The 25,674-nt window shown below is 58.3% G+C and overlaps 1 protein-coding gene across 9 annotated transcripts in view; it reads right to left on the reverse strand.

Annotated features, from left to right (window-relative positions):
• Positions 1 to 25,674, reverse strand: part of CAMK2B (calcium/calmodulin dependent protein kinase II beta) — a 144,433-nt gene that overhangs the window by 67,432 nt on the left and 51,327 nt on the right. For 6 of the 9 annotated variants that reach the window (XM_038384708.2, XM_038384710.1, XM_038384715.2 and 3 more), the window contains exons 3-6: positions 21,635 to 21,694; positions 17,489 to 17,543; positions 13,655 to 13,720; positions 1,341 to 1,413 (exon numbers count right to left, since the gene is read on the reverse strand). In XM_038384708.2, the coding sequence (XP_038240636.1) occupies positions 1,341 to 1,413; positions 13,655 to 13,720; positions 17,489 to 17,543; positions 21,635 to 21,694 (254 nt within the window). Of the gene's footprint in view, positions 1 to 1,340; positions 1,414 to 9,817; positions 9,891 to 13,654; positions 13,721 to 17,488; positions 17,544 to 21,634; positions 21,695 to 25,674 lie in introns of all 9 variants that reach the window. The other 3 variants (XM_038384714.2, XM_038384712.2, XM_043502964.1) reach the window with 1 other exon arrangement.

The raw sequence follows: 25,674 nt of genomic DNA on the forward strand, positions 1-25,674 counted from the left end.
CAGGACACAGACAGCCACAAGCTCCCGGGAAACGTCATTTTTGCCCTGTAACATTTCCTGGGTTTGCAGGGGACGTTCTGTAAGGACGCCCCAGAGTGGTTCTGTGGCCTTGGGGACCCCAGCTGGCCTCAGCCAGCTCACAGGGGGGCAGGAGCCCCCTGGAAAAGCTTGGTGTGTCACCGAAAGGGCAAGGAACAGCTGAACAAAGCCTATATGGGGAAGGTGGGCCGCAGCAGACAAGAGGGAACCCCAGGGTCTACACCGGGCCTGGTGTAGGAACCCCCCCCCCCGCTTTAATTTCACAGTGCTGTTTCTGTCATAGACACATATGCACCCCTTTATCCCAGCCCCACTCAGCCACGCGAGACCACATCCCTGCTCCTCACGCTTGGAGGCCCAGCGCGATTTACGACACCCAGGGAGCTTTATATGAGGGGCAAACGGAAGACAAGCAGCCGACGGTGGGCATCACAGAGAACAGGCAACACGGTCAAACCAGACACAGGGCATGCAGACAGCTGGCGAGAGCCTCCCCCTGCAGGAGTCCCGCCTGCCCGCAGGTGCCGCCTCGGGGCGGGGAGAGATGTTGGAGGAGGCAAAGGGGAGGGCGAAACGAGAGGAAGAGGCTGGCTGGGGAGCTGATCTCATCGTCCATTAGCTTCCTGGCCCCCCAGCTCCAGTCACACGCTGGTGCCAGGCAGCGGCCACAGGAAGCAACTCCGATTAGCCAGGCCGTGCTGAGCAGCACGAATCCTTCCTAGCAACCGGGGCTGGGCGCCTGTCCAATACCAAGGGGCAGCGTGAGCCGTGGGGGCACCCAGTGGGTGAGCCACTGCACTGATCTATGCGGGGGATGGGTGCCGGGAGAGGGGTAAAGAGCCCGCTGCCTGCTCCAGCTCCAGGAGGTGGCTGTGAGAGGCCAGCTGTATCCCCCAGTTAAAGGGCCGGCTCCCTTGCCGCCCCATCACCCCCTCAGCACGATATCTTCTCTCCCAGGAATTCTCCACGTGGCCGGCGGCTAGACAGCAGCAGCTCCCGCTTTCGCCTCTGGGTGGCGACAAACCCCAACCCCCACCCAGCCTCCCCAATTGCCTGTAGGTGCCAACAGGGCGCTCTGTCCCCCCCCCCACACACACACTGGGCAGGGTCTGGCCGGCGGGTCCCCACGGCTGAGCCGAGCCGAGCTGATTTCTGATTGGGCCCCCTGCGTCGGCCCCTTTCCCACAGGCCCTTGCAGCGGCGTGGGGCTTGAACCTCTCCAGTTCTCGCTCAGAAACATGCACAAGGTACAAAGGTGGACGGACGGACAGACGGACAGAGCAGCGGGGTAGAAAACTCACCTTGAGGTCTCTGTGGACGACCCCCATTTGGTGGCAATGGAGAACAGCCTCCAGGATCTGCTGGATGCAATGACTGCATGCAAACACCAGGGGGCGTGTTAGTTCATGGTGAGTGGTAACAACCAGGCAGGCTGGTGGGGGGCGGGAGGTGAGAGGGAGGATGATGGGGGGCGCGGGGGACGGGAGGAGAAGAGGAAGACGAGGAGGAGGAGGAGGAAGAGGAGAATGGAGATAATGGAGTCGGACTCCCTCTCGGTCTCGGTCTCTAATTGCAAAGGAGCTGCCCTGAGCGGACCCGGAGGAGCCAGGGCAGGGGACGGGGCAGGGAGGCGTGGGGGGTCGGGGAAGAAGTGCCCAGTGATGGGGGAGCAGCCCTGTGCCAGGGAAAGGGGCCCAGGAGCCAGGAGGGAAGACACAAAAGGCACCGGAGCGTTAGGGTCAGGCGGTGGTGGAGGGGGTCCGCCATCCACCTGCCTCCGGCACTGCCCTTCCCCCGGCTCTCGGGGAGGACCTGCAGGCAGGGGATGTGAGGTGCCATCCCGGGAACCCCCAAATCCCCCCTCCCCAGAAAAGTCCTGCTGTCTCTGTCCCTTCAGCCCCATTCCATCAGGGAAGGAGCAGTGCCAGACGTGGCACGAAGCCACCAACCGGAGACCCACCCCGTGGTGCCCTCCTGAAAGAGGATGGAGATCAGCAGGGATACAGCTGGCACCTCTGTGCCCTGGCCTGGCTGTCTGTACCTCCTCCCCTGGCTGCCCAGCCCTGACACACCTTGGTAGCTACAGTAGAACCGATACCTTGGGCCTGTTGAATTTCTGCCCCCCCCGTGCAAGTAACCAGCCCTGCCCAGTCTGGATCCAGCCCAGCTGAGCTCCATTCCTACCCCGGCTGGGCTGAGCCTGCCAGCCTACCAGGGTCACTAATCTGACGTAGGGCAGGGCCCGTCTCTCAGCCCAGGGCTCTGCGAGCTGCCAGCCCAATCCAAATAACAAGCGATCACCAGCCGTGGCCCCCGCCCGCCCTGCCTCAGCTCCCAAGTCTCCTCGCGATTCCAGCGTGGATCCGCTTCCTGCCCAGCAGTGCCCTGATGTGTAGTATTCCCGTGAGAAACTGAGGAGAGCCCAGGCTGGACGCCGTCATGCTGGGGGACACTGGGGCAAAGAGATTTTAATACACGGCCTGTACCTCGCGCTCTCTTAGCACCTGGAGCTCAGCTCACGACTACAGGGGCAGCAGGAAGGGAGCGCAGAAGCACGTTTTGTGTAGGCCCTATAGAAATGCTGAGAATGGCTTGTCTCCAGCCCCAGGGAGCCATGTTCTCACAGGACCTCCCCCCGTCCCGCCCAGGAGGGCATCCCACATTTGGTCCTTAACCTTCTCAGAAGGTGCCCTCTTCTAGCCAGGTACCAGCCCCTGAGCACCTCACACCTAGGGGTGAGGCAGACGCTCACACACTCTTGTGATGCAGGGCAGGGCTATCCCCATTGTGCTGAGGGGAAACTGAGGCACAGGGTGACTTTGCCCAAACTCACAGAGGAAGGGCGTGAAGGAGCCAGGAATTGAACCTGGGTCTCCTGTGAGCCAGTCCAGCAGCCAAGCCACCTTCCTCACTGGGAGGCTGAGGCTAGAGCGACCCCGAGGCCTTTCCTCATGCTAGAACACCTTTGTGGGGAGCTCTCAGAGTCCCCTGAAAATCTGCCCTGAAAACCTTCCCTCCCCCATCACTGTCTCTGATCTTTGGCCCCCGGGCCTGCCCCCCCGATAACCACCTCACCCTGGACGAGGGCACCACTTGCCAACCCTTTTCCTAACAGCCACGCCAAGCCTCGCCCCTCAGCATCTGACCCCCCAGGCCCCAGGCTGAGCTCCTGGTGGTCCAGGTGCACCGCAGGAGCCAATAGTGATGTCGCCACCACGTGGCCCCAGAGCAAACGCTGTCCTTTCAAGCTTGTGAGTTTGGGGTGCTTGTACCTTTTTGCATGCTCCTGCCAGAGCTCATGTCTGGCCCGTTAGCTGTCCTATGGCTCTGCTGACCGCCTTGGTTTCCAATTCTCTTCCAGGACCAATTCCCAGTGACCTTTGAAGTCCTTGTTGCTGTGGGTTCCTGTTCTTGGAGAAAAGGCTCTTCTCCCATGGCACTGGAAAGAGGAGCCCCTCATTGGAAACATCTGGGTGCAGGGGAATCTCATCCGGGGGCCCTCGTCTCTGTGCTTTGCCAACATGGAACCCACTGGACTTCTGAACGCAGAGCAGACCCCTTCTGTCTTCTCAGATGTCTGCTTGCAGGGGAGTGTGGATGGTGGGAAATAGGTTGAGGGCTAGCAGGGATGGAACTATCACCCTGCCCTCACACAGCCTCCTCTTCCAAGCCAAGCCAAGAGTGTCCCTCTGCAAGGGGAAAGACGCAGAGCGCACAGAGCGCAAACGTCAAACGTTGATGGAATGGACCCATCATCCACAGGGCTCAGTCAGGGCGACTGACTTAGAGGGAAAGAATGAAAAATACCCTGACCGGTTAAGAGATGACCCAGGGGACGGGGTGCCATCTACACCCACAAAAGGATGCACATGGCGAGGATGGGGAGGAACTGTCCAGGGATGGCCAGAGGCTTGAATTAGGTGTATGGGGATGAACTCTGGCTGAAAATCAGGACATTTTTCCTAGCATGGAAGAGTCTTCCCTGGGAATGGTTGGGCATCCCCTCACTTGGGACATTTTAAGATCAGGCTGGGAGAAGCCTAGGAGAATCAATTGTAGGAACCAATATATATATATAAACAAATGGAAAAAAGGGGACGTTGATAGTAATAAATATTAATCAAAAGTTAGGAATTGTAGAAAATTGATAAGGGAAGCCAAGGGACACAAGGAGACATCTATGGCCAGCAGAGTTAATGACAATAAGAAGGTTTTTAAAAACATATTAGGAACAAAAAGAATCCTGACAATGGAATTGGTCCATTGCTAGATGGAAATGATAGAATTATCACTAAAAACGCAGAAAAGGCAAAAGTGTTCAATAAATATTTCTGTTCTGTGTTTGGAGGAAAAAATAGATGATGTAGTCTCATCATATAGTGATGATAATAACACGTTTTCCATTCCACTGGTATCTCAGGAAGACATTAAACAACAGCTACTGAAGTTGGACATTTTTTAATCAGCAAATTCAGAAAACTTGCATCCAAGAGTTTTAAAAGAGCTGGCTGAGGAGCTCACCGGACCATTAAGGTTGATTTTCAATAGGTCTTGGAGCACTGGGGAAGTTACAGAAGACTAGAAAAAAAGCTAATGTTGTGCCAGTTTTTCAAAATGGTAAATGGGATCATCTGGGCAATTATAGACCTGTCAGCCTGACATTGATCCCAGACAAGATAATGGAGTGGCTGATACAGGACTCGATTAATAAAGAATTAAAGGAGCATCATGTAAATAATGCAAATCAACACAGGTTTATAGAAAAAAATCATGTCAAACTAACTTGATGGCTTTTTTTGATGAGGGTAATAACGTTGATGTAATATATTTTATTACTGTATAGCGTTTGACTTGGTACTGCATGACATTTTGATTACAAAACTAGAAGTCTAAAATTAACATGGTATACATGAAATGGATTCAAAACTGGCCAACTGATAAGTCACAAAATGTAATTGTAAATGGACAATTGTCATCAAGAGGGTGTGTTTCTAGCACAGTCCTGCAGGGATCAGGTCTTGACCCTACACTATTTTACATTTTTTAATCAATGATGTGGAAAAAAAACAAAAACCATCACTGATAAAGTTTGCAGATGATATAAAATTAGGAGGAGTGGTAAATAATGAAGAGGACAAATCACTGGCCGAGAAGGATCAGGATTGCTTGGTAAACTGGGTGAAAGGAAACAGAATGAGTAAATGTACACAGCTAGGAACAAAGAATATAGGCCATACAGGATGGGGGACTCTATCCTGGGAAGCAGTGACTCTGAAAAAGATTTGGGGGCATGATGGATAATCAGCAGAACATGAGCGTCCAGTGATGCTGTGGCCAAAAGAGCTAATGCGATCCTGGGATGCATAAACAAGGGAATCTCGAGTAGGAGCAGAGAGGTTATTTCACCTCTGTGTTTGGCGCTGGTACAAACGCTGCTGGGATCCAGTGCCCAGTTCTGGTGCCCACAATTCAAGAAGAATGTTGATAAGTTGGAGAGGGAGCAGAGAAGAGCCATGCGAATGAGTAAAGGATTAGAAAACCTGCCTGATTGTGAGAGACACAAGGAACTCCATCTGTTTTGCTCAAGAAAGAGTCGGTTAAGAGGTGACTTTATCCCAGTCTGTCAGTACCTACATGGGGAACCAATATTTGATAACAGGCTCTTCAGTCTAGCTGAGGAAGGTCTAACATGATCCAATGGCTGGAATTTGAAGCTAGAAAAAGTCAGACTAGAAATAAGATGTATGTTTTTAACAGTCAGAATAATTAACTGTTGGGACAATTTCCTAAGAGTCGTGGTGGATTCTCCATCACTGATAATTTTAGAATCAAGACTGGCTGTTTCTTTAAAAGATCTGCTCTAGGGATTATTCTGGGGGAAGTTCCATAGCCTGTGCCCTAGAGCAGCTCAGACCAGATGATCACAGAAGATCAGGGTAGGAAGAGACCTTGGGAGGTTCTAGTCCAACCCCCTGCCCAGAGCAGGACCAACACCAACTAAATCATCCCAGCCAGGACTTTGTCAAGCCAGGCCTTAAAAACCTCCAAGGATGGAGATTCCACCACCTCCCTAGGTAACCCATTCCAGTGCTTCACCACAACTCCTAGTGAAATAGTGTTTCCTAATATCCAACCTAGACCTCCCCCACTGCTCCTTGTTCTGTCATCTGCTACCACTGAGACCAGCCGAGCTCCATCCTCTTTGGAACCACCCTTCAGGTAGTTGAAGGCTGCTATCAAATCCCCCCTTACTCTTCTCTTCCGCACACCAAATAACCCCAGTTCCCTCAGCCTCTCCTTGTAAGTCTTGTGCCCCAGCCCCCTGATCATTTTAGTTGCCCTCCGCTGGACTCTCCAATTTATGTGAGCATAAGCTTCTGTGAACTACAGCTCACTTCATCGGATGCATGTTTTCATGCATCCGACGAAGTGAGCTGTAGCTCACGAAAGCTTATGCTCAAATAAATTTGTTAGTCTCTAAGGTACCACAAGTCCTCCTTTTCTTTTTGCGGATACAGACTAACACAGCTGCTACTCTGAAATCTCTCCAATTTGTCCACATCCTTTCTGTAATGGGGGGCCCCAAACTGGACACAATACTCCAGATGTGGCCTCACCAGTGCTGAATAGAGGGGAATAATCATTTCCCTCAATCTGCTGACAATGCTCCTACTAATACAGCCCAATATGCCGTTAGCCTTCTTGGCAGCAAGGGCACACTGCTGACTCATATCCAGCTTCTCATCCACTGTAATCCCCAGGTCCTTTTCTGCAGAACTGCTGTTTAGCCATTCGGTCCCTAGTCTGTAGCGGTGCATGGGATTCTTCCATCCTAAGAGCAGGACTCTGCACTTGTCCTTGTTGAACCTCATCAGATTTCTTTTGGCCCAATTGTCCAATTTGTCTAGGTCACTCTGGACCCTATCCCTACCCTCCAGCGTATCTACCTCTTCCCCGAGCTTAGTGTCATCCACGATGATCACAATGGTCCCTTGTGGCCTTGGAATCTATATATCTGCATGAAACCAGCTCCGCCCTGGAGCTTGCATCCTGGCCCAACTGTTCTGCGTTTATAAAAGCCAAGGAGGGCATTTCCTCAAAGCTGCGACAAAACCACCAGCATGTGGGGGAAATCTGACCCGCTGGCAGAGATACCCTCCTCCCGCTCCCTCCGAGATGGCATCAGAGGCACAGGGCCCAGTTTGCGATGTGGCGGCCCCCGTTCTTAGAATGGATGAATGGTCCCAGCTGTGTGACACCACTGCATTCGAAATGAGTGGGGGAAGAGTGGGTTTTCTCCTAGGCTGCCCTCTGCTTTCTGCTGCCCACCAGGGCTGCCCCTGTCTCTTTATGCAGCTCTGGGCAGGCAAAGTGGGGGCTGCATTTTGCATGAAACGACTGATTTTTAAAAAGCCATGTCGGAATGGTGGAAACCACACTGTGAGTTCGGGGAGATCTCCCATGCCCGGCTTTGGGAATTCAGGGGTCCAGAGGGAGCTGCAACCATCGCTCCGCTAGCCCCGGCTCCTTCTCCGGTCAGAGAGCGGAGCTTGGAGCAGTCTCACGCTGCGGCTGGTGACACTTGCTGGTGTTGATGAGGTGCTCCCTTCCACAGGGAGGGCCCCGCTCTCTGGAGGGCGAATTGAGCATCCCTGGCACTGTCCTTGCCCTTCTGGGAGTCACGGTCTGCCCCACTGCCCGCTGGCCTGAGTGCATGGCCAGGCTCTGCCCGGCTGCCATCGCTGCGCGGCCGGTCGGCTTCCCCGGGTGGGGATCACACTGCGGAGGGCTCCGGCCCAGCTCATTAGTATTTTGAGGGTTTCCTGGTGCAGCTGCTCCAGTTGCCAGGCTCTCGGCGGAGTTGCTAAGTTGTTCCGGGCGCTCGGAGCGGATTGGTAGCTGGACAGGCACCTGCTCTGGGGCTAGTTTGATTTTTCCTTTTGGAGCGTGAATTTGGTGGGGAAGGAAGGGGCCACGGGAGATGCAGGGGGTCAGGCACTTGGAGCTCAGGAGAGGGGCGGAGCCCCATAGCCTCAGCATTGAGGGGCATGTGCCCCTGGCCCCGGGGAGGGGAAGGGAGGTCCTGTGCTTGGGGGTTCTGCAGGAAAGTAGTGTTAAATGGTCTGATCTCGCCTGTTTACATGGACAGGCTGTCCTTCCCCCCGAGGGGGATGGGGGACTCGGGAGGGGCAGAGACTGCAGGGCCCTGGGTCTTCCCTCTGCTACGATTCAGGTCACTGAGCTGGTAAGTGAGTTAGTGCAGAAGACAGGAAGACAGCAGAGACTATGAGTCACACACTGGCTCGGTGGTTTGTGCAGACCCCCCATGCTTACTGTGAGCTGCAACAGCCTATCCGCACGGACGGGATCCCTGCGCCCCCCACCCGGGCCCACTCGCACGGCTGGGATCCCTGCGCCCCGCACCCGGGCCCCTCGCACGGCCAGGATCCCTGCGCCCCGCACCCGGGCCCACTCGCATGGCCGGGATCCCTGCGCCTCCCACCTGGGCCCACTCGCACGGCCGGGATCCCTGCGCCTCCCACCCGGGGAGAGGACACTGCTGCCCGGGGCTGCCCCCTCTGGAGCCCCACGGGGAATCCCCTGGCACGGTGTTGACATAACCCACTGGTCCAGGGGTGCTATAGATCCCCTGCGCCTGGCCTGCTCTGCAAAGGGGCAGGATCTGGGATTGCCCCAGTAAGGGTGCCCTGGCTCTTTAGCCCACACAATAGCAGCTCCTGCACGTAGCTCTGGAGGTCCCTGGTTCAAGCCCTGCTGTGTCAGCCAGCATATGAGCAGGCATCTGTGTCCTGGCAGCAAAAGACCTCGCTCAGCAGGGGACAGCCTTGCCTGGCGGGTGGGGGGCTCTTCCAAACCGCAACACAGGGAGCGAGGAGGCCACCCAGGACGGAAGGGAAGAGGGGCTGAGCAGTGAGAGATGGGATCACTGCCCAGCTCAGAGGGGAAGGGGCCAGGGGAAGGTGTCTGTGAAATCCCCTGGTGGCATTGGAGAGGGCACTTTGGCATAAGACAGTAACGTGGGTAGAGGGCAGATCCGCGCAGAGCATCTCGGTGGGTGGGGAGTGGCCTTAGGCCCAGCTTGTGCACCCAACAACACCAGCAAGCCACAGGTTCAAGCTCTCCTGCCGTCACTCAGGGAGTCCCTGGCCTGGGGAGACCGTGCTGAGCAGGTGCCTGGAAGGAAAACGTGCCCGCCACAGCCCCTTGGCCACGACAGGGCGTGGCGAGCTCTGGCCTCGGAGCCAGCCGCTAGGTGCTTGGGGCTGGGAGACAGGACAGGCAGCCATGCGGGCGTGGGGTGGCAAACAAGACAAGAGACGGGAAAGAGGCGGGGGAGAGAGAGAGAGAGAGAGAGAGAGAGGGAGGGGGGCAAGGGGGGGATGAGACAGTGAAATGCGAATCGAATCAAGCCGCCCAGTTGAGATTTCAAATTATTGTCGGGGGCGGGGGGGATGGTGTCTGGTCCCACGAGTGCTGGAGTCGGGGCCGGACGTCTGCATCTGGGCGCTGCCTCCTGTCCAGGGCCTCAGACCTGCCTGGCCTGCCCTGCCCAGCCGCAGCGCCGTGCCCAGGAAGGACTCGGCCGGGCATGCTGAGAATCGAACTAAAACCCCCCCCAGCCCTGGATATCGTCTCCCTCCCCACCCCCCAAAAATAAAAAGCAGCTAGCGGGGAGGGAAGGGGGGGGTATGTGAGCGCTGGGTGGTGCCAGCACCCCCAGCCCGACACCAGGAGAGGGCGAAAGGCATATACTGACCTTCAAGTCCCTGTGCACAATGGCATAGTGGTGAATGTAAGTTACGCTTTCTAATAGCTGATGGATACAGTGACTGCAAAACAAAACGGGGAGGAAAGGAGAGAGAAAGTGGGTCAGGGAGGGGCGGGAGAGGGGGCAGACACAGGAGACGGGCAGGGCAGGGTCCCGATGAGGAGCGGGGGCCGGGGGGGGGGAGATAGGAAAGCCATGAGAGAGACGATCAAATGGACAGAAGGAAACCGAAATAATGCATGAGGGGGAACAAATTCCAGAGGTGGGATAAGCAGGTAGAGGGAACGGGGGGCAGGGGGGTCCAGAGGGACAGATGGACAGACAAAGAGGGACGGGGAGACAGGGTGGAGATGGGGGGACGAGAGAAGGAGAGAGAGAAACAATGTTGTGAAAGCTCAGAGACCACAGGGGGTTATCACAAGGGGTGCGGGGATGGCTATTAATGGCACCAGGAACTGCATGCTGCCAGGGCCGGAGGGAGGGGCGCCGGCAGAGAGGGGGCAGCCCCCTGAGAGGACAGTTGGGACCCAAGGTGCGGAGGGCAGAGCGGGTGAGCAGAGCCCCCAGCTAGCAGGGCTGAGTCCGGCTACGTGGCCCCAGATCGAGCGCAGAGCAGAGAACAGGCTGCAGGTGCTGTGGAAGGAGGGTCACCGTCTGGGGGGCTCTGGGAACTGATGACCTGGCAGGGTGACCCCACTATCTAGTCAGGGGTCGTGCGGGCTGGGGCTGCCCCGCCCCCCCTGCAAACAGCAGCTCTCTCCACAACCCCCTACTAGCTCAGTCCCAGGCTCCCCCCTGCTCTGCCAGTGCCCCTCACTCCCGACCCACAACCCCCTGCTATCCCAGCTCTGGCCTCCCCCAGCTCTGCCGGTGCTCCTCACTCCTGACCCACAACCCCCTGCTATCCCAGCTCTGGCCTCCCCCCAGCTCTGCCGGTGCCCCTCACTCCTGACCCACAACCTCCTGCTACCCGAGCCCTTGGCTCCCCCCAACTCTGCCGGTGCCCCTCACTCCTGCCCCACAACCCCCTGTTACCCCAGCCCTCGGCTCCCCCCAGCTCTGTGGGTGCTAAGTAAGGGGAAAGGAATCCCAGCTCCACAAGTCCTGCGCGGAGCCCTAGCACTTAGACCCAGCTCCTGCCCCCACCCCCAACCAACGACGACGAGCCCCGGGTTCAAGGTGTCCTCACTCTGACCCACAGCCTCTGCTGTCCCAGCCCTGGGCTCCCCATCTCGGCCAGTGCCCCTCAACCACAACCCACAGCCCTGGCTGCTATTCCTAACTGGTACCACACAGCTCTGCTCAAGTACCTCAGTCCAGCCCAGTGGCTCTCCCTGCTATTCCAGTCTGGGCACCCTGGCTTCAGCTCTGCCCGTGCCAGTCCTGGCCTCTCAGGAGCGGACACTGCCCATTATGCCCCATTGGGCTGGTTTGATACGGACCAAGAGCCTCCCGGTCTGTTCCACTGGGCTGCGCCGATGGCCAGGGCAGAGGAGGGGAGCCCTCGGCATGCAGGGGGGTGGAATCTGGGGGTGCTCTCCGGATCGCAGCCGCGGGAAGGCACCGCTCCAGCCATGACATGGAAAGGGGAAGGCCCCATCTGTGGGCCCACTAGGGGGAGCTGGGTTCCCCGCAGGGAGAGAGTCCCACGGCTCCATCCCAGCCTGGCCTCGCTGCACCCCAGGGGAGCACCGGGAGTGGGTGGAGGCCACTGGGACTCCTGCCTGGATTCTGCCTCCCTTCGCTGCAGCCTGATGCTCGGAGCAGGCCCCCACCCCCAGGGGTTTGGGCTGGTGCCCAGAGGGCCAGAATACAGCCTGGGAGCCCCCTGAGGCAGGGGGAGGCCCAGGGGTGCGGGGCAGGGGCTCACACAGGGTTGGAAGCTCTCTGGTGAACAAGGGGTGATGGGAGAGAGTCTGCAGAAATGGCCTCTGGGGGGCAGCTCCCCCATGCCCTGCCGGGTCACAAATCAACTCCGAGCCTCCTCCCCCGCCACCCGCAAAGCAAGCTGGGCTACGAGTCTAGGGCAGGGCCCCTGGAACGCTGGCGTAAGGAGCAGTCTTGACAGAAGCAGCAGGGACTAATGGGTAGAGCTTGGGAGCTGGAAACCCCTGGGATGTCCCCCGTCGCCCCTCCCTCAGCTGTCAGCAAACCCAGCAGGGATAGGCCTGAATAGCCGGATGCCATGGGAGAGATCTAACCGACGGGGCTGCCCCACACGGGCTGCCCTAGCAGGGGGCTCCCACCATTGACAGCCCAGGGATGGGGGAGGCGGGAGCTGCACGGCGAGGGATCTGCCACCAGCCCCCACCCCATTAGCCCAGCCCTGGGTTCTCCCCACACAGAGTTTGGCTGCTGCCCCTCAATCCTGACCCACAGCTCCCTGCTGTCCCAGCCCTGGGCTCCCCACACTTATAACTCTGCCACAGCCCCTCAATCCTGATCTGTTGCCCGCCCGCTATCCTAGGCTACCCCCCATCCTGGGGAAAGCATCAGACACCCGGGATGGCAATGAAGCTGCATGAGGAGGGGCCATGAGCCCGGGTCTCCCCAGCAGAGCCTAGACGGGGCGGCGTGTGAGGTCATTAGCTAGAGCCCAGCTTGGCCAGGTCCCAGGGGCTGGGAACCCATTTGAGCCTGAGAAGCGTGACGGGCGTCTGGCCTCCTCTGGCACAGTCCCGGTGGCCCCCCCACCTGCCTGTTCACAAGGGGGCTGGGGGGACGACAAGCAGCAAACAGCGAGATACTGGGGGCCCAGCACACGGCGGCAGGGGGCCAGCGTGCTCCAGTCGGACGGGACCAGGAACGGGCACGTCACCGGACAAGCCCACGCGTGACCAGTCACCAGACGCCTATGCCTCTGGCCCTGCGGGGAACCCACCGCTCAGGCCCCTGTCAGCAAGGCCCCCCAAACCCTGCCGGCTGCCCTCAGATGCGCCCTGTCCCTGCAGTTTGTTCCCAGTCCCCCGCGCTCCCTACCAGGTTGCTGCTCTGTGCCCGCTGCTCCCCGATGGCTGAGGCAAGCCCCACGGACTCCAGCTGCTTGTGGGAGGGTCAGTGGCCTCCCAGTTGCTGGGGCCCGACAGCCAAGCTGGGGCCAGAGGGAGGGACGCTGCACCCTTCCCTCTCTGGGACAGACCCCTACTCCGGTCCTGCAGCTCGGTGCTCCCCTGCCCACTCTGAGCGCCCCTACATCCCGCCCCGCTCCTGGCCCTGCCCCACAGCTCTGCCAGAGCCTCTCCAGCAGTTCGTCCGGTCCTGAGCCCTCTTCCCCAGCCAAAGCCCCTCGGTTCTGATCCAGAACGTCGTCCCCCCCGCCACTGCTGTGCCAATGCACCTCCGCCCCACCCTACAGCAGCCCTGGCCCGCGGTGCATGGCTGGCAACCGTGCCCGGCTGTGCGGTGGCTTTGCGAGTGCTCCCTAAGGGACTAGGCTAAGACCAGACTCGTCCCACTGACGACCCAGAGGGGAAAGCACGAACCCCCCTGGGTCCCACCACCCTTCAGCCTCTCTGGCTGCGCCCCAGAAGCCAGCTGGGCCCCGGAGGGAAAGTTGCCGCCACTCTCCTCCTCAGGGAGCATGGGGTAGACATTTGTTTTCAGGCCCAGGCTGGCTGGGGGCCCCTGGAACTGAACCGCAGCAGAGGGACCCAGTGCTGGATGTGACCAGCAGGACACATGGCACAATGGTGCCAAAGGCATAGGCACTTGGCTATCACCTGGCGATACCTCTGGGTTCCCCCCCCCCTGCCCAGGTCATGAATGGGTTAATGTTGATGGGGAGAAGGGCAGAGGGGATATGGGGGGTGGGAAGTTGCCACTCACCTGGCATCGGCCTCACTGTAATATTCCCGGGCCACGATGTCTTCGAAGAGCTCCCCACCAGTGACCCTGAAACACAGAGCGGCAGAGTTCACCCTCCCAGTGCCCAGGCCCCAGTGCCCGGCTCCCACCCAAACCCCTTGCGGGGCACCTGCTGAATGGTGCCAGCCCGGCACTGGAGAACCAGAGCAGGCCACAGCTCCACCCGCAGCTGGCCAGCCAGGCCCAGGTGAGCTGCTCCCTCTGCTCTCCCAGAGAGCACACCCCCGGCTCACCAGCACGACCAAGGCAAAGAGCGCGGGCTGCATGGCACACGCGCCCAGAGCCCCGGCATTCCCAACAGCAGCGGTTCTGCAGCCGCCATGCTCCCCAGCCCCGACGCCGACTGGGAAGCCCCTCGGTGCGGGCGGCTTGAAGCCCAGGGACACGGCCATAGGATGTTAGGCAGCAAGGGAATCCTGGGGCACCGAGTCCAGTCCCGTTGGCCTGTAGCTCCAGTGACTCTCCCCCTACCCTGGGGTGTTTATAGGGAGAATAATCAGCCTGGACCAGGGGCATGCCAGGTGTGGGGGCCACAGGGCAAGGGCTGGGCAATGGGGGTGGAGCCTGATCAAAGCAAGCTCCTTGCAGCTAAGAGGAGTCAAGTCCCCTCTGGTGATGCCCACGGAGCCCCACGCCACCCCAGTCTCTGCCACGGCTCAAGTCCCCTCTGGCTGGCTGAGGTCCCAGTGCCAGGACACCCTCCCTTCAAGGGACGCTGGACTCCCCCCATCCCTCTTCGCTCCTCTCCGATCGCCAAGCCCTGCTTTTCCTGGCACTCTTCTGCTGCCTGCCTAGGCCCGTCTCCACTCTGCCCACGTGGCAGCCGGCCACCCGCCTCATCGCCCGCCCCAGCGTGAGGGAGCTCAACTCCCACGTGGCAGGAAGGGAGACAACTCCATGTTTCTCCGCCATCTCTCCCCACGTCTCTGCACCACAGAACTGCAGGCACCCGTCTGCACCCCGACGTCCCCCCAGGTGCGTCTCCCCCTCCCTCTTGTGGTGTGACTTTCCACGGGCCTCGTGCGGACAGGAGGAGGGGCAGGGCAGCTTGCAGGCTGGGTTCCCGAGGAGGCCAGGCACCTGCCCGCTGATGGCGACGCCAGCTGGGCTTGTGGGCACTTTGGTCTGTCTCATAATCAAACCCCTGTGGAAGCCAACGCAAATTCAGTCCACAGCCGTGGCAGGCCAGGAGGGGCTGAAAGAGCCGACGCTCCTGAATGGAACGGATGGCAAAAATCAACACAAGAGTGTGATCACGGGGACCGTTCTGGCTTCTCCCAGCAGGGGGCGCTGTGGGGGGCGGGGCAGGATGCTGGCAGTGGGGAGAGCTCCCGGCTACTCCAGCCTCTCCCAGCAGGGGGCGCTGTGGGGGGGGCAGGGCAGGGGCGCTGGCTGTGGGGGGAGCTCCCGGCTATTCCAGCCCCGGCCTCTCCCAGCAGGGGGCGCTGTGGGGGGGCAGGGCAGGGCGCTGGCTGTGGGGGGAGCTCCCGGCTACTCCAGCCTCTCCCAGCAGGGGGCGCTGTGGAGGGCAGGGCAGGACGCTGGCAGTGGGGGGAGCTCCTGGCTACTCCAGCCTCTCCCAGCAGGGGGCGCTGTGGGGGGCCAGGCAGGACGCTGGCAATGGGGAGAGCTCCCGGCTACTCCAGCCTCTCCCAGCAGGGGGCGCTGTGGGGGGCCGGGCAGGGCGCTGGCTGTGGAGATAGTTCCCGGCTACCCCAGGCCTGGCCAAGGCGGGGAGGAGGAGCGAGCTCTGCTCCGGCTGAGCGGTGACACGGTGCTGACTGTGTATTAGCAGGGGACGCAGTACTGGGGGGGGAGCGCCGTTCCCCCTCCTCCTTAGCTCAGGGCAAGCCCTCCCCAGCCCTCCCATTTCACTTTCCTCCAACCCCTGGCTGGCAGTGGAGGTGCAGAGTTCATGTCCCGGCCCTACGGCATGGGGGGAGCAGGTGACTGGGGGGAGCTCAGCCCCCAGTGCCAAGTGGCCCGGGGCAAACCCCGTGTCTCTTGATTCCCCTCCTGCTGCAGGCTGGGGACGCGCCAAGGTCGGTGCGAGTCCAGCACAGGGAACCTGGAGCTGCCGTGACTCAGAGGAGAGCTAAATATAACCCGCTGCTTCCCTGGCGCTGTCAGAGGCACCGTGCGATGAGCTCACCAGCTGCTATATCTGGAACGAAGCGAGAGGCAGCTGAGCACAGCACACCGGGTCTCCGCCACCCCCCAGATGCGCCGCACCATCCCGGCACAAAGCACCGGGCCCCAGGGCTCCCCGGAGCCGAGGTGCCAGGCCTAACCGCCTCGTGCTGGTCGCCTGCCTTGGCACCAGCGGTGGGAGAGGCAGTGCAGCCCGTGCTCCACGCCTGGCCTCAGCCCCGGCCTCCTCCGAGCAACCAGGGGCCAGGGCTGCTCCGGATAGAGACTCCTGTGTCCGATCCTGACTGGCACCCATGGGCACGACTGCAATACAAAGAAGCGTGGTCATCCGGCTAGGCTCCACTCGCCCTTCCTGCCAGGGGCCAGGCCTGTGCATCAGACAAGCTACTTTCAAGGCCCTGCCCGGCCTCTCCCCACCCTGCCTCTGCCCTGCCAGTCATGCCAGCCCCCTTGTTACATTTCATACACACATTTCTCTCCAGCTGCCCCTCCCGCCTGGGAGATGCTCCCCTGAAACAGCCCCAGAGCCACCTCCTTGTCCACCTTCCGATCCCTCCTTAAAACTCGATTTCGGTAGGCCTCCCGGCGAACGCGTCCCCAGCGTGGGAGACCCCGCCTGCCCGGCTGACCAATACTGTCTCATCACTAAGGCGAAGGTTTGTCATGGATATTTTTAGTAAAAGTCGGGGGCAGGTCACGGAAAATTCACGGAAGCCCTGTCCCTGATTTTTACTAAAAATATCCATGATAACATGGGAAAGGACTGGGCAGCTGCAGGGTGGCTGGGAGCTCTGGGGCCCCCCACCACCTTGGGGACTCAGAGCTCCAGGGTCCCCCTGCCCCCTCCCCAGCGGTGGAGAGCTGCAGGGTCCCCCTGCCCCACCCTCTGCAGCATCAGGAGCTACCGGGGTCCCCCTGCCCTGCAGCAGCGGCCCGGAAGCTGCCGGGGTCCCGGCAGAGGCCGGGAGCTGCAGGGTACCCCCCTGCCTGAGATGGCTGGGAGCTGTGGGGTACCTCACAGCTCCCTGCTGCTGCGGGAGGTGGTGGGACCTGGGAGCTCCCAGCTGCTGGGGCCGGAGTCACGAAGGTCTTTGGAAGTCACAGATTCTGTGACTACCGCGACCTCCGTGACAAAATCGTAGCCTTCCTTATCGCTTCCATGTACTCTCCCATCTGCCTGTATCCACCAGCTGTCCCTGGTCTTAGACTTGGAAGCTCCTAAGACCAAGCCTAGCCCGACGAGGTCCTGGTCCAGGAGTAGGAGCTCCAACAATGTAAATCGGAACAGTAACTTCCCTCCCCAGCCCAGGAGGAGAAGCAGAGAGAAAGACGAACCTCCTCGGGGGGGAAGAGACGGGATTCTCCTTCCTGCCCAGAGGGGCAAAAGCTCCCCAGCCCCTTCCAGCCTATGCCATAGCCGGCCCCCACCCCCATCTCACCCTCACACCAGTCCCCGCCCTGACAGCTGCTTCAGTGCAGCTATGCTAGAACTGAATTCAAACCCTTGGAAAAACACAGCCAGACACGGCTGTCCTGAATTCCCTGTTACAGCAAATGGACGACGCTACGGCTGGTTCTGCGGGCGAATTAAGAGCCGCGTGCCCCAGAACCCCCCACCCCCAGGAAGGCGCTTTAGCTACTTACAGATCAAAGATGAGGTAGTGGAAGCCCTCCTCGGAGATGCTGTCGTGGAGACGAACTGCAATGGAGCACAGAGGAGACATCAGGCCCCAGGGAAGCGTCAGCTGTTGCCTTGCTCGAGGAACAGGTGCCCGAATGGAGCCCTGGGGACCAGCCTCCCACTCGGTTGCGGGATGATGCCTCCCACGAGACACGTTTCCAGAGGCTCACAGAGCTGCCAGGACTCCCCTCTGGAATCGGGCACTAGCAGCCGGGCCCAGGAATCCGTGGTGATGCTTGGGCAGTCCTGGGGAATCTTAGTTCCCTTAGGGCACAGGAATGGAGGGACAGTCCCGAGGCTGGAGCTCAGCTCGGAGAGTGCTGCCCCCTGCCATAACGGGAGAACTGCCCTGGAGTGGAGAGGGGATTTCAGCCTCTAGTCTGCCCAGCCATCATTGACCCCCATTCCCTGCCCCAAGGACAAAGAGGGCATTGCCAATATCTTCTCCAGGGATGGTTCTTCACCAAGCCCAGATCTGGAAGTTACCAAGACCTGGGGCCCCAAGGCTGGCAATTCAGTATCAATGGCATATCTCAGCGCTAGGGCATATGGTGCATTATGGTACATAGAGGACAAAGGATCTATCTGCTAGGGGCAGGCGGCCTAGGTGGATCACCGCCCTCGGTACCAGCTCCAGCCCGAGCCACAGCCCAAGAGAAGATGTGCTTTGCCATGGGTCCGAAAGCTTAGCAAATCCAGGCTCTGGTGGAGTGAGGTCCTTCCCCAGCCTCCAGCGCCTCCACTGATCCTACCTACAGTGGCACTCCAGAGACATCCCCCAGGCAGATGCCCCACCAGAGACCCCGTTTGCTCCCCCCCAGAAGCCAAGCAGCAGCCGGTGCCCATCTCAGAGCACAGGGTCTTCGACAACCTCTGCCCACGACCTGCTCAAGAAGCAAAGCAGCCACCTTACACTAGCTGCAGCTTCCTTATGGCTCCACCACGCAGCCTTGCCGAGCTCATCTCTGCGGGCAGGGCTGCAGGATGGACGGGGTGCAGGCAGCCACGCTTCCCAAAGATGGGGTGCAGGCTAGTGCCCCATTGCTGGGGTGGTGTGGAGAGGTGGATGCCCAACCCCTTAGGAACTGGACTGAGAACCACAACTAACTGTACACACAGGAGCAGGGCAAGCTCGGGAAGAGAGGCTGAGCGGGGGATTGGGGCAGCGATGGCAAAAAGGGGGCCGGGGAAAAGAAACAGAACAGATGCAGCTGGCCCCGGAGTACAGATGCCCAGGGAGAGGCTCATTCCAGACAATCCGTTTCCACTGGCAACTTCTCGGTTTCTTTGCAAACCACTTTTCCTGCCTTTAGAACCTCAGGCCTGTGCGATTCAGATCCCAATTCAATTCAGCGCCTAAAAATCTAAGCCCAGAATCAGGCTCTCGATGAGATCCAGGGAGACGGAACCAGGAGAAACCAGGGAAAGGAACAAATGGGGGAAGCATCCGGTTAGAAACACGAGCAGCGTGTGCTAAAGCTAGCACATGCGTCTCAAAGCTAACGCACTGACACAGTGGGCTTGGCAGTGGTGAGAGCCTGTAACTGGCACTGCGGGGGCTCTCCAGAGCTGGCTGAAGAGGAGCTCAGATACCTCCCTGCAGAGGCTGGAGCGCTCCGAAATCGGCTTTCCTGATCAGTGACTTCAACGGGGCCCCTTTCCCCGGCCCCTTTGTGATGCCATCAGACCAGGAAGGGTTTGACAAAGAGCTTGGGGCCAGGGAAGAAGCGGGACTCTTCCACTGCCAAACAAAAGCAATCCGATTCCTCTGGAGGAAAGGGAAGCGACTCCAGTCTGAGGGAAGATGTTTTGGCTACTTGGAGCCCTTGTATTTTCAACTTGTCCAGCCTCAGGGCTATTTCATGTTAGAATGTGGTTAATTGAAGATCAGGTGGGATGGGAATGGTTTTTGCAATAACTACAACATGGCAAAGGTTCTGCAGATGAGTGGAAAGGGTCCCTAGTGAGAAAGGCAGATCTGGATCCAGGGCTGTTCCAGCTGCCAGAAATACAATGAATAGCGCTTAGGCTTGGTGCTGCAACTTACATGTGGTGATGCCCTAACTTCCTAGGCCCTCACGTGGCTATTAAGGGAATGTAAGACACCTCCAACCCTGAATGGGCATATTGTACACAGGCCGGTGTTGAGGGCTTCATAAGGAAGGCTTTATTGCGTCTCTTTGCCCTTAGGTGCTTGTCTACACTGATGTTTTTTACTGACTTGAGATAGCCAGCTAACTCAGGGTGATTAACACAATGGCTGGAGACGGGACCCTGGATGGGGAGGGCCCTGAGTTACTACAGTGAATTTTTTCCCAGGTGTCTGGCTAGTGGGTCCTGCCCACTTGCTCAGGGTCTAACTGATCACCAGATTTGGGGTCGGGAAGGAATTTCCTCCAGCTCAGACTGCCAGAGAGACCCTGTGGGGGAATCGCCTTTCTCTGTAGCATGGGGCACAGGCCACTTGCAGGGTTAAACTAGTGGAAATGGCGGACTCTCTGTCACTTGAAATCATGAATTGAGAACATCATTGACTCAGCCAGAGGTTCGGGGTCTGTTACGGGGTGGGTGGGCAAGGTTCTGTGCCCTGCGGCCTGCAGGAGATTTGACTAGAGGATCGCGATGGTCCCTTCTGGCCTTAAAGTCTAGGTGAAGGCCAGTCTAGATGCTCCCCAAACATTTGTTCCAGGACACAAACATTTGTGGTGTACCCTTAGCTGAGCTGGTGTGTGTCTGTCTCACCCCCGCCCCCACCCCCCGTGCCCACCATTCGCATTCCCACGTCTCCCAGGGTCAGTTTCAGCCCATTATATAAACTGATTTTCTCCTGCACTTGTGGCTATCTCCACCTAGAAGGTGGCTGTGAAGACACAGTTTCCATAGCAACTGATGTACTTCAAAATGGGGGGGGGGGACCAGAGGAAAACTAAAAAAAAAGAAGAAGAACAAGAACTGATGCAAATAAGTGGCATCACCACAGCGCGCTGGTGCTGGGGGTGGGGTGGGGGGGGTGAAGTTTGAATTGGCCACTTGCATGGGAGGAAAGAACTGCCCAGTACTCTGCTGGTTAAAACCTCCTGTTTTAATCACCCCCTTGTCAGCAGCAGCTGGGGGCAGGCGTGGGCTTGTGGCCGTCTTCCATAGGGCTGTTAACTTGGCCATGAGCAATGCAGCGCCGTGCTGGGCCCTGGATCTGCACCCCCACGCTGCAATGGCTCCCCAGGGAGCTTGGATCACGCCCCATGCAGGGCGGAGGCTGGACATGGGGATGCTGTGTTGCAGGAGGGCAGCCTGGCTGTTCGGGGTCAGCCTCGGTTGCGTCCCCGTCAGCAGCTTCTCTGCATTTGAGCCGATGTCTTGAAACGAGCAAGAAACTGGCATGCGGCAAGCACTGGTGCAGCCTGCAAGATCTTTCTCCTGGCGCCGGGCGGCTCCCGCATGCTTCCTCTGGTCTCAACGCGCTCCACCAGACCAGCCACCTGCACACCTCCCCTTCTGCTGATGCTCTAAAACCCAGGCCCTGAGCCAGAGGGGCTGCCAAAGGGCTCCTGCCATTTGCATCGGCTCAGTGGCCCCTCTCTCTGCACTGGGTTCGAGTGTGGCTGGGGTAAGGACTGCCCAGGGTGCACGGGCGAGGTCTGGCCAGGGTCCCAGGCACGCAATGCTCCAGCTGAGCTCTGGTAGATGGGGAGGATCCCGAATGGCTGAGGCCGGCGGCTGGGGCAGCAGGTCTGAAACCCCGGCTAGGCTGGGCCTTTGGAGAGGGCAGGGTGGTGAGCGACATGCACAGTGGCATTCTGGGAATGAGAGACATCCCCCCCACCCCCAGCATCCCAAGGACATGTCTGCACGGCCTGCTATTTCTACCCTATCTGGCTAGAGCTGGGTGACATTTTTGGGGCAAACAGTACATTCACCGGAAGATGCATTTTTGGGCGTGCCAATACTATGAGCAAAACTGGGTCAAATTCAGGTCGTTTTGGGTTAACCAAAATCCTGGGGAGAGGCATCCTTCCTCCATCCCCTCCTTTGGCCCTCCTAGGGGGGTTGTCACCCTCCCCCGCCCCGCGGCAAGCACTCCCCATCCCCTCCCCGCGGCAGGCACTCACCGATGTTGGAATGCTTCAGGAGACGGCAAATCCGGGCTTCGCGCTCCAACTTCTGATGGTCTGGAGACGGAACAGAGAACAAGCCGCATTAATGTAATCACCTGATGCAGCAATTCCACATGCTCAGCAAGCCCTGGCGAGCTGGGGGCAAAGAGGGGCACACATCCCCTATCCTGCTTATCAAGGGCCACCAAGCATCCCGACCAGAGCCCAAGCCTCCCGTCCCGAGAGCAGGACGGGGCCAAAGGGCATGGGCTTTAATACAGCAAGCAGATTGGCGGGGAAGGGGGAAAGGGTATCAGAAGCCAAGCTACATCAGCAGTGAAGGCTGCCTAAGCCCCCTCTTGTCCACCCAAGGCCGCCAGGGAGCTCACGTGGGAGAGGGCTTTCAGGCGGGCCCAGGGTCATGGACGGATGGATTTCAAGGCCAGAGGGCCCATCGTGACCATATAGTCTGACCTCCTGCATCGCACAAGCCAGAGAACCTCCGCCAGTGAGCCCTGCGGTATTGGGATTTCTTCTCCCCTGCCGGGGGATTGATGCTAGCCAGAGTAACCCCTTATGAGCATGTGGCGTTTAGAAAGACATCCGCTCTCTCTGTGAAGAGCCGGTGTGGCGGAGAGTCCGCCCCATCCCTCCCCTTGAGGATTGTTTGGAGTGGCTACTTGCCCCCCACTTCAGAAGTTGTCTCTTGTTTCCAGTTTGAATTTTCCTAACATCAGCGTCCAACCACTGGAGAGTGTCTCTTCAGCTAACATGCCCCAAACATCGGAGATCTCCCTACAGACCAACTTGATTCCCTTACCACCTCTGCCACCCAGCTGGGTCCCCTATACCACCAAGACGTGGGGCCACATCACCCCAGACTCACCCTTAGACACCCCCAAAATTCTCAGTCAGTTCAAGCCTTCCCACATCTCCCCAGTAATCTGGAAAAGCCTTCCCCAACTTGACACCTGCCAGGGAGGTTTCCCCCAGCATGGCAAGCCGGCCTTCACTCTGGGGGGAGGGATAGCTCAGTGGTTTGAGCATTGGCTTGCTAAACCCAGGGTTGTGAGTTCAATCCTTGAGGGGGCCATTTAGGGATATGGGGCAAAAATTGGGGATTGGTCCTGCTTTGAGCAGGGGGTTGGACTAGATGACCTCCTGAGGTCCCTTCCAACCCTGATATTCTATGATTCTGTGCCCTCGGAGGATCACCCTGTTGGGAGGGAGAGAGAGTGGCTTCAAGTGAAAGAAGCACACTGCCCGACGCAACGTTGGCCTCATTAATTGCATCTGGGCAGCAGGGAAAAAGGCGGTAGCGTGATCTCTGTAAACTGGCAGCAGCTGCTCCGTGTATTAGCGCTGACACATGGCAAGGGACCTACAAAGCTGTCTAACTAGGAGTCCAGATGCGAAATTGTGGTGGATCCAGAGACAATGGCTCCATTTGTAAACGAAAGGCTAGGTACTGTAATGTTCTTATTGCCATCTCTATGGGGTAGCGTTAGGGTTTTGTCGTCATCTTGTGTGTGAACTCGCACCTTAACGGTTAATGCCCTCCTTGCCCCTAGCACTGCATGACATTCTGATTTTAAAAACGTACGCAATCAATTCACCACGGTAGACTAGAAACTGGCTAACTGATAGATCTCCCAAAGAGCCTGTGAACAGGCGATCACCATCCCACAGGGGCATTTCTAGAGGGGCCCAACACTATTCAATATCTTTACCAGTGACCTGGAAGAAAATGTAGCCTTGTTGCTGGTCAATTTGACAGGTGACACAAACACGGGGAACCGGGGGTAAAAAATGAGGGCAAAAGTCAGTTCTACAGAGCTTAGAAAGCTAGACTCGACCATTGTGCGTTGTAATGCAGGGCCATCCATCAAGGAACAAAGAATGCAGGTCACGCTTGCTGGATGGGGGTGGGGGGGGAGCTGATTCTAGAAAGCAGCGTCTCTGACAAGGTCTTGGGGGTCAGGGTAGACAAACAACTAAACACGAGCTCCCAGGGCAGCGCGGTTGCTAAGAGCTTAAGGTGATCGTCAGCTAGAGAAACGGGACTAAGGTGTAGGAGTCGAACTACCACCGTGCATCGCGTCAGTAAGACCGTTGCCGGAACGCGGTCTCCAGCTCTGGGCTCCAGGCTTCCAAAAGGATGCTGAGAAACTGGAAAGGGTCCAATGCAGAAGCGCAAGAACAATGTGTGGGCTGGAAAAGCTGCCTCGGGGTGAGGGACCGAGAAGAGGGTGGGAGAGGGGCTTGCAATGGGAAACACCCGGATCCCCTGACCCGTGGCATCCATGGAAACTCAGCTGGATGGAGGTTTGTGCAGCAAAGCATGTGGCTGACGAACAAAGACAGAGAGGGAAGCGTGCCGGGGGAATCCAGTCCCCCTGTGTGATGGGGCGGGGGGGGGGGGGGACGCAGGGCTCCCTGAGCCACTTGAGCTCAACGTGGAATCAATGCAATACATGCCACAGTGTTCATCTCAGTGGACACCACCCCTGAAGGTGCACCAGGCTGTGCCTAGGCAAGCGAGGTTAGAAATCAATGGGGTGGCCTCCCACGTGCAGGACGGGGCATCTCATCTCAGAAAGGGTTTGCCAAATTAAACCAGGCTTCAGAGAAGGGTAATGAGAATGATCAAGAGCTGGAAAAACTCTCCTCTGAAGAGAGGTTGGAAAGACAGAGGAGGCAAATGAGAGGGGCCAGAATAAAAGCATATAAAGTAATGACTGGTCTAGAGGAGGGAGATCGGGGGCATCTATTCTCCCTATCTCAGAACACAAGGGCAAAGGGACAGTTTGTCCATCCTGCCTTTATCCCCGAGGATCCTGAGCAACGAAGGAGGGAAAGAACAACCCCACTCCAGGGCACAGAGCTGCTGCCTCGGCTAATGTAAATAGCCCTTCCCGAGTCAGAGAGCTGCTGGTGCAGTGACTCCAATGACATTAGTAGGTGGAAACCCAAAACTGTTGCAAGGAAAAGCTTTTTCACACAATGCATAGGTGAACTGTGGAACTCTCCGCCACAAGATATCACTGGGACAAAGATTCAAAGAGGGTTAGGATAACAATATCCAGAGTTAGAATCATTAATGGTGACTGTCACGGAGTCCCTGGGCGATGCTCTGGCACTGCTTCCTATGAAGTCAGGCAGGACTCTGGTGAAGTCTCCTCTCTCTGAGCAGACTGTCCTCAGGGCAAAAAGCTCACACAACTTCCACCTTCCTGGGTCTGACCTTGGAGCATTCAGCATCCTCTGCCCCTTTGTGCGCTTCCCACAGCGAGTCCGCCCAGGCGGAGTCCTGGGGAAGCCAGAGGGTCCTGCCCCCCAACTCCGCAGTCAGACGTGACTCTCAGCCAGCCAGTAAAACAGAGGTTTATTAGACGACAGGAACACAGTCTAGAACAGAGCTTGTAGGTACAGAGAACAGGACCGCTCAGCCGGGTCCATTTTGGGGGGCAGTGAGCCAGACAACCCCGTCTGCACTTCACTCCTCATCCCCAGCCAGCCCCAAACTGAAACTCTGTCCAGCCCCCCCTTCTCTGGGCTTTGTCCCTTTCCTGGGCCAGGAGGGCACCTGATTCCTTTGTTCTCCAACCCTTCAGCTCTCACCTTGCAGAGGGGGAGGGCCCAGGCCATCAGTTGCCAGAAGACAGAGTGTCGGCCATTTATGTACCTGGCTCTTTGCTCTGCAACAATTACACCCCCTTATCCCACCACCTAGAGACTTAAGAAATGCACAGGGGAAACTGAGGCACCCCTACAGTATTCAGAGGAAACATTAAGAACAATTCCACTTCATCACAGGGGCAAAGCAGGGCTGGTCTCTGTGGGCTACCGTCCAGGATTCTCAGCACTGAGCTCTTGTTCAGTGTCCGTCCTGCCTTCATCCCCGAGGATCCCGAGCAATGAAGGAGGGAAAAGAACAACCCCACTCCAGGGCACAGAGCTGCTGCCTCGGCTAATGTAAATAGCCCTTCCCGAGTCAGAGAGCTGCTGGAGCAGTGACCCCAATAACAAGCGTGACAGAGGTGTGGTCCCAGTCC

The sequence above is a fragment of the Dermochelys coriacea genome, chromosome 26, assembly GCF_009764565.3.
Source record: "Dermochelys coriacea isolate rDerCor1 chromosome 26, rDerCor1.pri.v4, whole genome shotgun sequence".
In the NCBI taxonomy this organism is placed as follows: Eukaryota; Metazoa; Chordata; order Testudines; family Dermochelyidae; genus Dermochelys; species Dermochelys coriacea.